This window comes from Oryx dammah, unplaced genomic scaffold, assembly GCF_014754425.2.
Source record: "Oryx dammah isolate SB20612 unplaced genomic scaffold, SCBI_Odam_1.1 HiC_scaffold_18, whole genome shotgun sequence".
Classification (NCBI taxonomy): Eukaryota; Metazoa; Chordata; class Mammalia; order Artiodactyla; family Bovidae; genus Oryx; species Oryx dammah.
The window spans coordinates 103941783-103956718 of NW_024070202.1; the positions used below are offsets into that span (position 1 = coordinate 103941783).

A 14936-nucleotide genomic window follows, 5' to 3' on the forward strand; every position below is an offset into this window, starting at 1 on the left:
GAGGTGGGGGAGACACATCCTACTGGCCCGCTGGTGTCTTTTAGTCATTCTTCTCAGCCAGATAGAAGCCCGACCCGTCAGGAGCACAGCCAGCCTCTCTGGTGGTGGGGTGGTGTTGTCTGAATCTAATGCATCCCGCAGACACACAGAGGGAGCCATTTCACTGGTGTGTGCCCCTTCTGACAGTGCCATCTCAGTGTGGTTTGGGAAGGAGCCTCTGCCCCCAAAACAAAATAAGAAAAGGAAGAGACAGGAAAAAAAGCTGTTCCCAGGCAGGGCCCCTTTCATGGGAACCATGCCAAAGTGTGTCTGAGCAGCAAGCAGGAAGGGAGCAGGGTTGTTGTGGCTCTTGAGTCCAAGCTCGGGTCAGCAGGGAGTCAGGCTGGCCCCCAGCACATTGCCCTTCTTGCAGACTGGCGGAGGCCTCTCAGGACCACCCTGGTGCTCAGGAGCTGAGCTGCTCAGCAGATGCCTTCCTAAGTGGCACAACCTCCAGGCTGACGATAGCGGAGCCAGGTGATGGAGGCCCCCGCGTCACTTCCTGTCCGGCTTTACAGCATCACCTGTAACTTCCAAGAGCAGAAGCTTTCTGGGTTTTACCTGGTTAGGAAAAAGGGAGGTCTACTCATGCATAATCAAGGCGAGCCAACTACTGATGTTAAAGGCGAGCTGGCTGTAAGCTACCTTGCAAAGCTTGAAATTCTTTTGTACGTTGGGAAGAACGGGAGGGATGTGCTATGGTAAACTGGGTGATGGGACCCAGGTGGGCACAGTTGCCAATGCCCATCTCTAGCCTCCGCTCTTCTGATCTATTCCCTAAAGGAGCTCGCTGGCTCCTCTCTACAAGCATGGGCCTGGCAGGGCGTGGGGGGCTTCTCCTCAAGGTCTCCTCGTGGTGGGTCTGGGGTCCACAACCCCAGCTCTGCAGAGCGCTCCTGACACAGCCCTGCTGCATCTCTGGACACCTGTGCCCTCTGGCTCCTGACGGGGAGCCCAGCCCCAGCAGTGCCCACTCTCCCTAACCAGGAATCCCACCTGAATGAGGCGTCTGCCTTCACCCCCATACCCCTGCCATGTGGTGGCTCTTTCTGTTTGCTCTCACTAGCCCGCCATCTCCTTGAGAGCACACCCCCTGAAGTGGCCATCTCTTCTTTTCAAGCATGATCTGACTGGTAGGATACGACACTAACCCCATTTCTCTGGCTGTCACATAATTGAACTTTAACAGGAGATAATTTTTTTTTTTTGAGTGTTCTGAAAAAACATAAAGTGTTCTTTACTAGAAGTACTGGCCTCTTTAGAAGCCATTTTTAAGTTGAAAAAAATATTTTTAACTATAAGCTCATTTGGAAGATGGTGTGTTTCAGAGAGTCATATGGTACTTAATTCTGCTATGGTGGCTGCCAAAGAAACAGGGCTCCACACAAACCTGCCATGTGCGCTGAGCGGGGAGCTCAGCTTTTCATCAGAAAGGACAGCGTTGTGATTCATGAATCCTGAGGACATCACACCGCTGAGTAAACAACTGCTCGGTTTCAGCTGCTGTGTTAATGAAGGTACAGGGTTGCTAGGAGAATACAGGGAAGGAGTGTCTCTTTCTCTCCCCTCCTCCACTGGGACCTTCATTCCTCTTATGGCCAAGGTGGGAGAAACCAAGGGGAGCATCCACGCTTCCAGAAGGGACTCTATGTTACACGGTTCAGAAAGGCAGCTGAAGGAGTGCCAACCAACCCACTGTCTCATCAGTTGTGAGTAGACCATGAAGTCCTTCTTGCTAGATCAAAACACAACAGCCAGGGTTTTGGACAGCAAATGCTTTAAGGGTCAAAATCTGGAAGTCATGAATGTGCCTGGAAAAGAAACTCTGACTTCCAAGAAAAGGATTCAGAGCATCTAGAAAGAAGCTTCATACTCAAGAGTGGGGGGTAAGTCTAGGTTAAGATTAAGTAGCAAGTGACAGAACTGAGGATTCATGAAACTTAGAATAAACCATAATTAGTCATTTGTTTTCTTTTTAGACATTCCTACAGACTTCCCTGGTGGTCCAGTGGTTAAGATTCTATGCTTCCAATGCAAAGGGTGTGGGTTCGATCCCTTGTTAGGGAACTAAGATCCCACATGCCTTGTGGTGCAGCCAAAAAATTTAAAAAAAAATAAGCATTCCTTTGAAGAACTGGGTATTTTACCTTTATGATTAAAGTTTTAATAGGATTTTGCTGTTGTTGTGAAAGTGACAGCTAAAACACGGTGATTTTTCCTCTGGATTTGATTGTATCTGTCAAAGCTGATTTTTTTCCAGATTTGATTATATCTGTCAAAGCTTATTGGAATAAGTGCCTGGGCACTATTTAAGTGGGTGGCAACTCACTTTAATTTCAGGCAATATACTAAGAGGTAACAAACTGCTGCTTGTAAATTAAACACATAGAAAGTGGCAGAAATAATTCTACTTTTCTTTCTACCTCTCTACTTGCATATAATATATGCACACATATTTTCCTCTCCTTAATCAAAAAATCTTTTCTAAATAATAAAATAATATGAAGGTGGTAGAAGACAGAGGTTAAGTACTTATTAAGAGATCCCACAGTCAAACTTAGAGTTGTATCAAAGCTCTTTTAACCTAAAGCTGATTCATTTGATTGTTCCTATTTAATTTGCCAAAATAATGGTGAGGTTGTATAGATGTTACTGGCCATTTGTGCAATTATTCCACAATAGCAGGGTTTTGACATTACAGAGATGTGTGAGCCTTGCTAGAACGCGAAGAGGCGCAGTAAGGGTGATTCAAGACCCCACACTTCGGGGTCCCCAGGAGCAGCCACAATGACAGCTCAGGGCAGGGACTCAAAGACAGTCAAAAGGAGACAAAGAGCGACTCTGCCAGGGGAGAAGGAGACTGGGACCCACATGCTAGTGGGAACTCATCCAGCAGACACCGATGATCAGTGCGCAATGTGCACTGCGCCCTGGGTGGGGCAAGGCAGAGCCAGGAGACAGGAGGGGAGAGAGCCCTGAGTCCTGCCCCGGGCCCTCAATGCCCTCTCCTAACCGCCAGGCTGCAGGTGTTAGGTCACCTGACTCTGACTGCCCTTACCCTTCAGGATGCACTCTTGATTATCAAGGTGACTTAATTTCACTTGAAAAAGAATGAAAGGGATGGAGGTGGTATTATGGCTCAAAATACTGATGAACCAAACTGAGTCAGGAGGGACCAGCTGGTGAAAATGTCCTTTGATTTTTAGGTCAGTGGGTCACTTTGAAAAATCGGATGAAACCTATAGACAACCCACCTCCCTTCCTTGTATCCCCTCAAACTCATCCATGTAGCTTTACATGATTTAATGCATTTCATGATCCCCTGAAGTCCATCTGCAGACTCTGAAATGAAGAATTCCTTCTCTAAAAGTTCCTGTAGTGGGGGCTTCACTGGTGGTCCAGTGGTTGGGACTCTGCCTTGCAATGCAGGGGACACTGGTTCGATCCCCCTCGTCTGGGAAGATCTCGCATGCTTTGGAGCAACTAAGCCCAGGCACCATAACTACTGAGCACAAGAGCTGCAACCACTGCAGCCCGTGTGCCTGGAGTCCATGCTCCGCAACGGGGGAGGTCACTGCAATGAGAAGCCAGCACACTGCAGTGAAGAGTGGCCCCCACTCACCACCAGAGAAAGCCCACGTGCAGCAACAAAGACCCACCACAGCCAACAAACAAAAATTTTAAAAATATATTTAAAAAAGCTCCTGTAGGAAGTTGGTACCGAAGTGTCCAGCATAGAATGACAGGCATTGCAGGGGCTGCACTGAGCAAAAGGAAATATAACACCAATTAAGAAAGAGCAGCCACAGTTCATGCACAACCAAGCCATTGGGCCTGTTTTGCCTTCAGAGCTGAAAAGAGCCAGAAAAGATATATATATATATATTAATATATGTATGTTTTAGAGAGGAGAACCTTGTTCACATAAGCCCTCCATTGTTTAATTTTTTTTTTTGGCCACGCCACAGGGCACGTGGGATCTTAGTTCCCCAACCAGGGATTGAACCTGTGCCCCGTGCAGGGGGAACACAGAGCCTTAACCACTGGACCATGAGGGAAGTCCCAGTAAAGATGCATTTCTGACAAGAGCTCCCTCAGAGCACAGGCTCTGTGTGGTGCCCCTCTGCAGTGGGAGGTGATGGAGTCTGAGTCAGAGTACCACGGATGGGGCTCTGCTTTTTGAGGCCACGAAGGAGGGAGATGTGGCCTTTTTGAGGCTGGGCAATGGAAACACAGTTTGGGATCACGAGAGTCGTTAAGCAGGGAAAGGCATGGCTAAGAGGAAGGCTGTGTGTGCACGCTCAGTCATGCCCGCCTCTTCAAGATTCCCATGGATTGTAGCCTGACGGGCTCCTCTGTCCATGGAATTTTCCAGGCAAGAATACGAGAGTGGGTAGCCATTTCCTTCTCCAGGGGATCTTCCTCACCCAGGGATTGAACCCATATCTCCTGCTGTGTCTCCTGCATTGCAGGCAGGCTCTTTACCATTAGCGCCACCTGGTAAGCCCTACAGGACCCCAATTACTGTGACCAAGGCCCAGCTAGCTCAGCTGCTGGTTTCCCCATGTCTACCTGGCCTGTGGTGAAGCAGGTGGGAGAGCCCAGTGATTTGATCTCTGCCCAGACTCCTCTGTGGCCTTCCTTTGCAGGGAAGTGTGTATGTGGGGTGCACTCCTGAACACGAAGCTTGCTGCAAGCCTTACCTTGGGTATCTTTCTCTTCTTCCTGCCATTCTGCAGGTCCCCGAGGTTAAAGAAAGTGTCATCAGGGCTGCTGGGGGTGGAGGGAGGGCTGATTTTGGAAGGAGACCCAGTTCCATCCCGACTCAACTTCCTTGTGTCCAGCAGTTTGAAGTTCCTCCTTTCTGAATTTTGTCGAAAAAAGGCAGGTTTGGACAAGGACTGCTGTGAGGGGAGAGGAAGAAAGAAGAGCAAATAAATCCAAAGAGACCCCTGAGAGATAAGCGGTGCTGCCAGTGATGGAGACCAAGAAGGTCAAGAGCAGAAGCTTGTCTAAGTCCCCAAGGGCACACTGAGGTCGTCTATGCTGTTAAGGGCCTAAACACTTATCATCCAATTATGGAAAATGAGGATGATAAAGGATGCAAGTCTAATCCACTCTCTCTTTTTAGACAAGTGGAAACTCACCTGGCTCTATGCCATACCTTTACAAATGAGTCTTTCTGACACCATGTACTGGGAGCTACAAGACTTATGTTTAGCTTTATTCCTGTCACTGGCAAGGGAAATTCCTTCTAATATAAGGAATTTCACTTCTCTGAGCCTCAATATCTGATTTTTAAAAATGAGCTGTTCTAAGGTCAAAAGGCCAAGAAAAAAACAATTAAAAAATCTGCGATTTATAGAACTCATTTTTTTCTAATACATGCTACAAGTTAATGAGAAGACTAACAGTTCAAAAGAAAAACAGGCAAAAGATAAGGACTGGAGGTTTACAGAAAAGGAAATATAATAATTTTCAGATACATATAAAAGATTCTTAGCTTCACTCATCAGGAAAAAAAAAATGAAAACGCCATTGAAGAAATTTTTTTTTTCTTGAAATGTTTATTGGAGTACAGTTGATTTATACCACTGTGTTAAGTTTCTGCTGTACAGCAAAGTGAATCCTTATTAATTAGTTATCTATTTTATATATAGTAATGTGTATGTATTTCAGTAATGTGTAATTTCAGTCTCCTAATTTATCCCTTCCCCCCTGATCCCTCTTAGGGAAGAGGGGGTGGCGAGGAAGCTACGTGCCTTGAGCCTCGAAGCTGGAGCTGACCTAGACTCAGCCAGGGTTCATTCACCCTTCCTGTCTGAATGTGGCTGGTGGCTTAACCCCTTCCAGTCCTCGCATGTCCCTGTCTTACTGCCCCAGGAGGCCAACAGCAGGGAACTTAGAGGGTCCTTGATATAAAATATCCCACCTCGTCTTTACCTGTCTCAACCTCACTCCTCCGCTTGCTTACAGAGGACTCCCCCAGGAAGCACTGGGATGCCATTCACACACACATACAGTTGTTCTCCTGTGCCCACAGGTACACACATTCACATAACACTCAGACTATACACCGACTATACATCGGCAGGCATGCATGTTCTGACAACTGGGGACGTTACACTAACGTACCACCGTGGCATTACATTAAAACAATGGCATACCTTGCAGGCAATACAAATCATTTTTAAAAGAAATAAATGGCAGGGGGAAATATTCATGATAAATGTAACAGAGCAGCAAAAAAGCATATACGAAAGAAATGTATGTATGATATCATCCCAAATCTTTTTTTATGTACACACACATGCACACACACACACAGTGTGACACGGTCTGGAAAGAAGTAAACCAAAGTGTCAACAGTGGTTTTCTCTGGGTGTTGGGATTACATGCAATTGTTAAAAGGCTTTTAAAACACACACACATACACACACATATATACATAATAACCATCTGTTTTAGGAAAAAAAATACAGGTGAGTATAAAGAAAAAATACAAATTCCCAATTACAGATGATTTTTTTATTTACACTTCTTGGTATCTAAAAAGAATTTTACAATGAGAATGTTCTGCTTTTAGAAAACGAGGTAATTTTTTAAAAGGACACATATTGAAAGCCTAATGCTATAGCTTAAGCAAACATACATAAATAATAGTTATGCTGCAGGCACTAGTCTAAGTGGTATACAAGAATTAATTTGATTAACCTTCACAAGACCCCTCAGTTGTTCAGTCGCTCAGTCATGTCCGACTCTTTGTGACCCCATGGAGTGTAGCACGCCAGGCTTCCCCGTCCTTCACCATCTCAGAGGAGGAGTGTATTATCATTCCTGACTTTTACCAGTGACATACGGATAAACAGCGATAAGATCATTTGCTCACAGTCACACAACTAGCAGGGGTCTATGTGAGTTTGAACAGAGGCAGTCAGGCTCCAAGACCTGCACATTTGACCAGATGTTGCCCCTACATAGCCACACGAGGTGACAGATGGTTTGTTGGTGGAAGATGATGTGGGTGAGCTACCCAGGTCAACCAGTGATTTTTTTCCCCCTTAAGTGTCAATATATAAGAAAGAACATTAGGTTTCCTTTATTACAAAAAATAGTTTCTATCATATTCGCTGTGCTGTTCTACATGTGGGAATAACAAGAAAAGAAAACAGCCCCTTCTCAGGAGCTTGCCTTGTGTGTTTGTAAGCGTCAGCATCGGCCCCCAGCTGCATGTCTCTAGTATCTGAGCAAAACCTGTCCAGTCACCCCTCACCTTTCTACTAGAAAGAGGCACAATCTAGTTAAATATCTTAGGACCCTTCTGTGGCTGGTAGACGAGGTTGTCATGGAAAGATTGCTTCAGTAAGTTCTAAGTCCCAGATGCAGCCCAGATGTGGCAGACGCTCCATGAATACTGGTACGCTAATGGAGGTGGTGGAGAGGCCTGCGGCTGTGCCCGAGGACGGGGACACAAACCAGACACCCAGATGTGGGAAAGCAGAGGACTGCGCATGACGCACGGTCTTCCTGATGACTCGCAAAGGCCGCAACGGCCTGCAAATATGAGTGGCAATCAGATGTGCATTGGGCAACTGGGTTATCTTTCTGCAGGATAGTGCCTCTGGACTTCAAGTTCTCATTGACAGGGTTACCTACTGTGTTTCACTGCTTTAAAAAAATTAATTATTAAAAATTATTAAAATTTAATTATTTTATTTTTGGTTGCACTGGGTCTGGGTTACTGCATGCAGGCTTTCTCTAGTTGTGGCTCAGTAGTTGCAACTCTCTGGGTCTAGAGTGCAGGCTCGGTAGCTGGGGTGCACAGGCTTAGTTTATCCCTGGTACGTAGATTCTTTCCAGACCAGGGATTGAATTTGTGTCCCCTGCACTGTCAGGCAGATTCCAATCTATTGTACCACCAGGGAAGTCCTCTGTTGCACTATTTTAGGGACAGAGGACCAACGTTTTCTCTAGCTTGACCAACGTTTTCTCTAGCTTGGCAGGAAGGGGAAGAAAAGAGCTGCTAAGGGACTTCCCTGGTGGTCCAGTGGATAAGACTTCACCCTCCCAATGCAGGGGGCCTGGGTTCGATCCCTGATTGGGGAATTCGATCCTGTATGCATGCTGCAACTAACAAGCCCACATTGCTGCAACAAACATCCTGAGAGCTGCAACTAAGATGCAGCACAGCCAAAATAAATAAACATCTGGGGAAAAAAAGAGAAAAGGGCTACTAAGCCTTCATTTTCTGATACTAGGGAGGATCACCCAGTTCTGCAGGCAGATTTGCTTTGGGTAGATGTTTTCCATTGTTCTGAAGTAGAACTGAGTAAGATACAAACGGGTCAGACTGGGTGTGACAGCCTTCTTTTTCCTTTTAAAAAGATTTTTATTGGAGTACAGTGGGTTTACACTGTTGTATTAGTTTCTGCTGTGCAGCAAGATGATTCAGTTATACATATACACATATCCACTCTTTTTTAGATTCTTTCCCCATCTAGGTCATTGCAGACTATTAAGCAGAGTTCCCTGTGCTCTACATAGGTCTTTATTAGTTAACCGTTTTATACGCAGTAGTGTGTATATGTCAAACTCAACCTCCCAATCTACCCCCCACCTTTCCCCACTGGTAACCACAGGTTCATTTTCTGCATCTATGGCTCTATCTCTGTTTTATAAATAAGTTCATTTGTACCTTTTTTTTTGGATTTCAGTTATAAGCACTATTATATGACATTTGTCTTTCTCTGTCTGATTCACTTCACTCAGCACTACCATCTCTAGGTCCATCTATGTTTACTGCAAATGGTATTATTTTGTCCTTTTTATGACTGAGTAACATTCCACTGTATACACGTACCACATCTTCCTTTTCTATTCCTCTGTTGATGGACTTCATGACCTAGCTATTGTAAATAGTGCCACAATGACTACTGGGGCATGTATCTTTTCCAATTATGGTTTTCTCTGGATATATTCCCAGGAGTGGGATTGCTGAACCATATGGTAGCTCTATTTTTAGCTTTCTACAGAAACTTCATACTGTTTTCCATAGTGGTTGTATCAATCTACATTCCTATCAACAGTGTAAGAGGGTTCACTTTTCTCCACACCCTCTCCAGCACTTATTGTTTATAAGTGCTTTCTTTCTCCAAAGAAGAAAGACAGATAGCCAAGAGGCACATGAAAAGATGTTCGACATCCCTAATCATTAGAGAAACGGAAACCAAAACCACAATGAGGCCTCACACCGGTCTGACCTCACATCGGTCAGAATGGCCATCATCAAAAAGTCTACAGACAGCCTTCTTCTAAGCCAGACTCACTCACTGAGGGAAATGAAGGATTCCCTAAATGCTGAGCACATCCAACTTCCAGTGAAAACACAAACAACACGTTTCAAAGGCAAGTAGAAACTATTTGTCAATTATTGGCTGTCATGGATTATTCATGATCACGCTCTTTTCCATAGGAGGAGAAGACAGCAGTTAATCGGTTTTGGCAAGTACTGTAGCAATTGATTTGGGCCAGTAAGATCCAGCCTTCGTGAAAGGTTCAACCTTCCACTCTCTTGAGGAAGATTCCCTTTGTGACTATCAGGCCTTATGTGTATACCCCCCGCCCTCCAGCCAATGCTGACCTCAAGCAGAGCCTAGAGAGGAAGTTGGCTTCTTTTCTTAGGTTGGAAACAGATCCTTTTGATGGGATTTAAACTGACACTTGTAGCCTGGATTTGGTCTCCATTTAATTTCTTCAACAACTAAACCACTGTATAACAACTACTTACGGGAAACACAAAGAAACCAAATACATACTTTCTGACCTCGAGGAGCCTACAGTCTAGTTGAGGAGATATTTTTAAGACATATTACATGACTCAATAGATGGTTAGATAGCATCACTGACTCAATGGACATGAATTTGAGCAAACCCCAGGAGATAGTGGAGAAGGCAATGGCACCCCACTCCAGTACTCTAGCCTGGAAAATCCCATGGACGGAGAAGCCTGGTAGGCTGCAGTCCATGGGGTTGCTAAGAGTCGGGCACGACTGAGCGACTTCACTTTCACTTTTCACTTTCATGCATTGGAGAAGGAAATGGCAACCCACTCCAGTGTTCTTGCCTGGAGAATCCCAGGGACGGGGGAGCCTGGTGGGCTGCCGTCTATAGGGTCACACAGAGTCGGACACGACTGAAGTGACTTAGCAGCAGCCAGGAGATAGTGAAGGACAGGGAAGCCTGGTGCGCTGTTGTCTATGGGGTGGTAAAGAGTCGACACGACTTAGTGACTAAATAGCAACATGACTTAAGTCAGACTTCAAACCATCAAAATAAAGAGATGTCATAAGACGGAATATACAAATTCATGTAAAATGAATGCTTAGCCCGTTGAGTGTTACCGGAGAGCAGAGGGGAACAAGTCCCAGGGACTAAGATGGCCTGGAGGTTTTCTGAAGGAGGCATGATTGAGCTGGGCCTTACCGGAGAGGTCCAGGCAAGAGCCAAGGGCAGAGGTAGAACTGACCCAGCGCAGGGCTGGGCAGAGCACAGCATGTGGACTGCATCTGGACCACCACCTGTTTCTGCACAGGCCCCGAGCCAAGAGCAGTTTCACTTTTATTTTTTTATTTTTATTATTTTTATTTTTTTTAATTTTACTTTCTTTATAGACTTTATTTTTTTTTTTAATTTATTTATTTATTTTTAATTTTTACTTTACAATTCTGTATTGGTTTTGGCATAGATTGACATGAATCCACCACAGGTGTACATGCGTTCCCAAGCAGTTTCACTTTTAAATGACTAAATATATATATATTTATGTGACATGTGAAAATTATATAAAATCAAATTTCAGTGTCTGTAAATAAAGTTTTATTGAAACACAGCCTCACTGACTGTTTACATATAGTCTGTGGCTGCTCCACACCACAACGGCAGCACTGAGCAGTCAAAACAGAGACCATATATTCATTCCCTGCTCTTCAGAGAAAACATCTGCTGCTCCTGGGGCTATGACATCAGAGGTAGTTAGTAGGCTTTGGCCGGAGAGAAGATTTTATATGTAGGGACTGTGGGAAATGGGTGCCCAGGGATCCATTATGAAGAATGTGTAATGTTATGTTAAAGAATATGAATTCATACTAATGTGTTCTCTGTTTCTTTAATTTTGTCATTTCAAAAGTATATAAATGAAATCATGTAGTATGTAAACCTATGAGAGTGGCTTTGTTCACTTGCCATAATTCTCTGGAGATTTATCCAGGTTAGTATACATCAATAGCTTATTCCTTTTTAATGCTGAATAATATTCTCTCATATAAATGTGCTGTACTATATATAACCATTCACCTACTGAAGGAAATTGGAGTTGTTTCCAGTTTGGATCATTATGAATAAGACTACATGTGTTAAAAAAGAAGAATATGAATTCAGTTCCTAGGCAATGTGTTGAAATTATCATGTATGAGAATACAGTAATATTATCTATATGTACATACTACAAAACTGCAAAAGGTTCAAAAAGATATTCTGAGAAAATGTCAGTGTTCTTTCCTGACCTCTAGATACCCAGACAACTCTGCAGAGGTGCCTGCTAACTCATTCTTAGGGACTGTTACAGAGACATTCTTGTGCATTCACAAACACATATGAGTTTATGTCATGACATTCTTCTTCACAGCTGTGTAACGTGGATGTACTATCTTATTTACAGCTGGGGAGAATTCTGAGCCAGATGCTACAACGCTACTTTAGGAAGCCTTGCTGAGCAGAGGGTTCCAGGAGAACTAGACGCAGGAAGCAGAGGCAGGCCGCTGACGAACAAATCCAGGAGCCTGCAGTGAGGATGCCTGGCGTTCCCGTGTAACCCAGAACCCCAGCCTGCTCAAGGCCACGGTGCTGGGGACCCCCTCCCTGCACCGTTTCTCTGGGGACTCATACCTTGGCAGGTGTGTCAGGGATGGAAGAGGTGGGAGAACCTGGAAAGTTCAAGACACACTTCTTCCCGAGGCAGCGACCATGTAACTCAACGTCCTCATAAGGGTTTTCCTTCATGGGCGGATCTGCAGTCAAAGGCAATGAACAGATCAGAAACTGGGAACACCAAGGAAGCTCTCCTTATCAGATCTCTAGCCACACCTTGGTCTCTCATTGTGGGGATGTGTGTTGTCTTGCTATGCATTCAGCCTTCCTCTTGGTAATGGATCTCGGTTTTCACTGGGGTAAGTCTCTGTCTCCCCTTTCTCAGATGTGTGAGCTTCACTCCCAGTCTCAGAGCTTAAGCCAGTCTGGCCTCAGGGACCACTCCTGGAAGGGCTCATATTCCAGGCCTAAGCCCACTGTGGCATGGCATTCCTGGACTCTGAAGGTGAACAGGGACCTAACCCAGTCTAGTGAGAGTGAACCTCAGGGTGTTTGCTGGGGCTTGCAGGAGACAGGCTTTCCTTTTTTGCTGCAGGCAGGGACCCTGGGGAACAGATGGCAGCCATCATGGAGATCGTGGGACACCTGCTGAGAAGGGAGGTAACCTGAGAGATAAGAAGGAAGAGAAGCCAGTTCTGGTCTCGTGATGCAACGAACTCCCTTTGTTGTTTCAGCTGGGTTTTCTGCTCCTTGTAACTGAAAGCTACCCTGCCAGGCACACACTAAGAGGAGTCCAGATCTCGTACCCATTTTGGACCTGGGACATCTACTGCATTGGCAGGAACCTGTCTCTGGCTGCTTGGACTCAGTAATTCAAATAGCTCGGCTTAGTATCCCACTTCTTCAAGTCTCAAGTTTCCTCCCACCTAGGAGTTTATTCCAGTGCTGATTACTGTGTGTATGCAGGAACGCGTGTATCTGCCCGATCTGCCCCTTGCATAGGCACACAGATGGGTTTTTCCCTCTCACCAGCTCATTTCTTCCCCGCCACCCCCCACCCCAACATATGCAGACATAGTCTGAGTGCACATCTCACTGAAACTGTGATCCTCCCTGAAGATTTTAACTCACCAAATCTAAACGCACACAAGCCCTGTGAATCTGAGTCCCGTTTTTGAATCAGAGAATTCTTGGGAGCAAGGCCAAAGTTACTTTTCAAACACATTTCAAGTTTGAAGTTTGATGGCGTTACTGCCACATTCCTACAGTTTTGGAAAGAGTACAGTAGTCTTCAGTTTTCCTTCACTCAGTAATCACTACAATTCACCAAGAGTCTGTCACAAGCCAGATATTTTACCTACCATCTTCTCCAGTCCTCTAACAACCCTGTTAAGTATCTATCATCCTCCTTAGTACAGAGATGAGAGAAACGAAGTTCAGAGACGCTAAGTCACCGGCTTAATGTCACACAGCTAACAAGTAGCAGAGTCAAGATTCAGGCATAGATATTGAGGCTCCAGGTCCCATGTGTTTCCCACTGTTGCCACGCTGCCTCCCTGGCCATTCATTGCCAGCGCTTCCTCTCATTTTCTCTCACATATTTCACCCTGGGTCACTCGTCCACCCGCCTACCTGGCTCTCTCATTTGAGTACATGTTTGTCTTCCAGCGTGTGTATTTCAAGCAGCCAGCACCACCTCCCTCCCCCTCCTTCTCACAGGCAGACTCACGCAGACATTTCGGCCTCTTACCTAGAATGTCTTCATAGACGTTCTCCTCCGATAAAGTGCGTGTGAGCCCCAGCTTAGTCTGTGCGTACCAGTCTACCCTGCTGTTCTCAGAGGAAGACTGCAGTAAGTCTTCAAACTCATAGGACTTCCTGGGTTGTACAAGGTGGGAAGAAAAAAAACCCAAGAACTTAAATCAGATTAGGCTGGTTCAGAGAATATATGCCATAAAAGTTTTTTTTTTTTTCTTGTAAAAATTTTGAATGCCAAAATCAACTCTGTTTCTTGTAAGACAGTGTGAAAATCTTCAAATATGAGATGTGGCTTTTACTTGTGAGAATGTTTATGCTATTATGCCAACTAAAGATTGTAGAGTATACATTTAAATACAAACCCCACTTTGTAAGTAAACATATGTAAGGAGGAGATAAAAAAGAAAGGAAGTGAAACATAGAGCTGCTATCTCAGGACTGAGGGATGGCCTCTCTTCATTTTGCTTTTCTGGATTTTTCAAATGTTCTACAGAACACACATTAATAACCAGAAAGGAGCAGTGAGGGCCAGTTCAGAGCAGAGGAGAAGCCTGGGTCCCACCTCCTCTTTCTTTCACCTAAGTGGTTATAATCAGACACCCAAAGGTCAGCTGAGGCACCCCACCGAACTCTGAGATCTGTATAAACATGGCTGGCTCTCTGTCTGGGGCCTGGCTTATTACCACCCTCCCCTCATCCTACATTCACTAGGATTGAATAAATCTAGACACAGATCCTGAATCCTTCATTCACAAGTTTTTCCTTCTTGGATAAACTACCTGAGCTGAAACTTAGTGTTCTGATTTGTAGATAGTAATTAGGACAGTAGATAGGACTGTCCAAAAAATAGAAAAGAGAATGTTTATAAAATCCTTGGCACCTAATAAGCATGCAACAAATGTTAGTTATCATGGGAGGGGGGATAAATTGGGGAGACTGGGATTGACATATCCACACTACTATATACAAACAAGGTAACCAATTAAGAACATACTGTTCAGGAAACTCTACTCAGTGCAGTGTAATGATCCATATGGGAGTGGAGTCTAGAAGAAAGTGGATATAGTCATATGCATGGCTGATTCACTTTGCTATACAGCAGAAACTAATACAACATTGTAAATCAACTACAGTCCAACAAAAAGATTAAGACCTAAAATGTTACCTATTATTATACCTGCAGTAGGAATTAGCAACCCACTCCAGTATTCTTGCCTGGAAAGTTCCAGTGTCAGAAGAGCCTGGCGGGCTGCAGTCCTCGGGGTTGCAAAGAG

The 14936-nt window shown here is 44.8% G+C and overlaps 1 protein-coding gene across 3 annotated transcripts in view; it reads right to left on the minus strand.

Annotated features, from left to right (window-relative positions):
• DENND2A (DENN domain containing 2A) overlaps positions 1 to 14936 on the minus strand; it is a 101040-nt gene that overhangs the window by 35532 nt on the left and 50572 nt on the right. For 2 of the 3 annotated variants that reach the window (XM_040260000.1, XM_040259998.1), the window contains exons 3-5: positions 13655 to 13782; positions 11983 to 12104; positions 4743 to 4943 (exon numbers count right to left, since the gene is read on the minus strand). In XM_040260000.1, the coding sequence (XP_040115934.1) occupies positions 4743 to 4943; positions 11983 to 12104; positions 13655 to 13782 (451 nt within the window). The remainder of the gene's footprint in view (positions 1 to 4742; positions 4944 to 11982; positions 12105 to 13654; positions 13783 to 14936) is intronic. The other variant, XM_040259999.1, reaches the window with a different exon arrangement.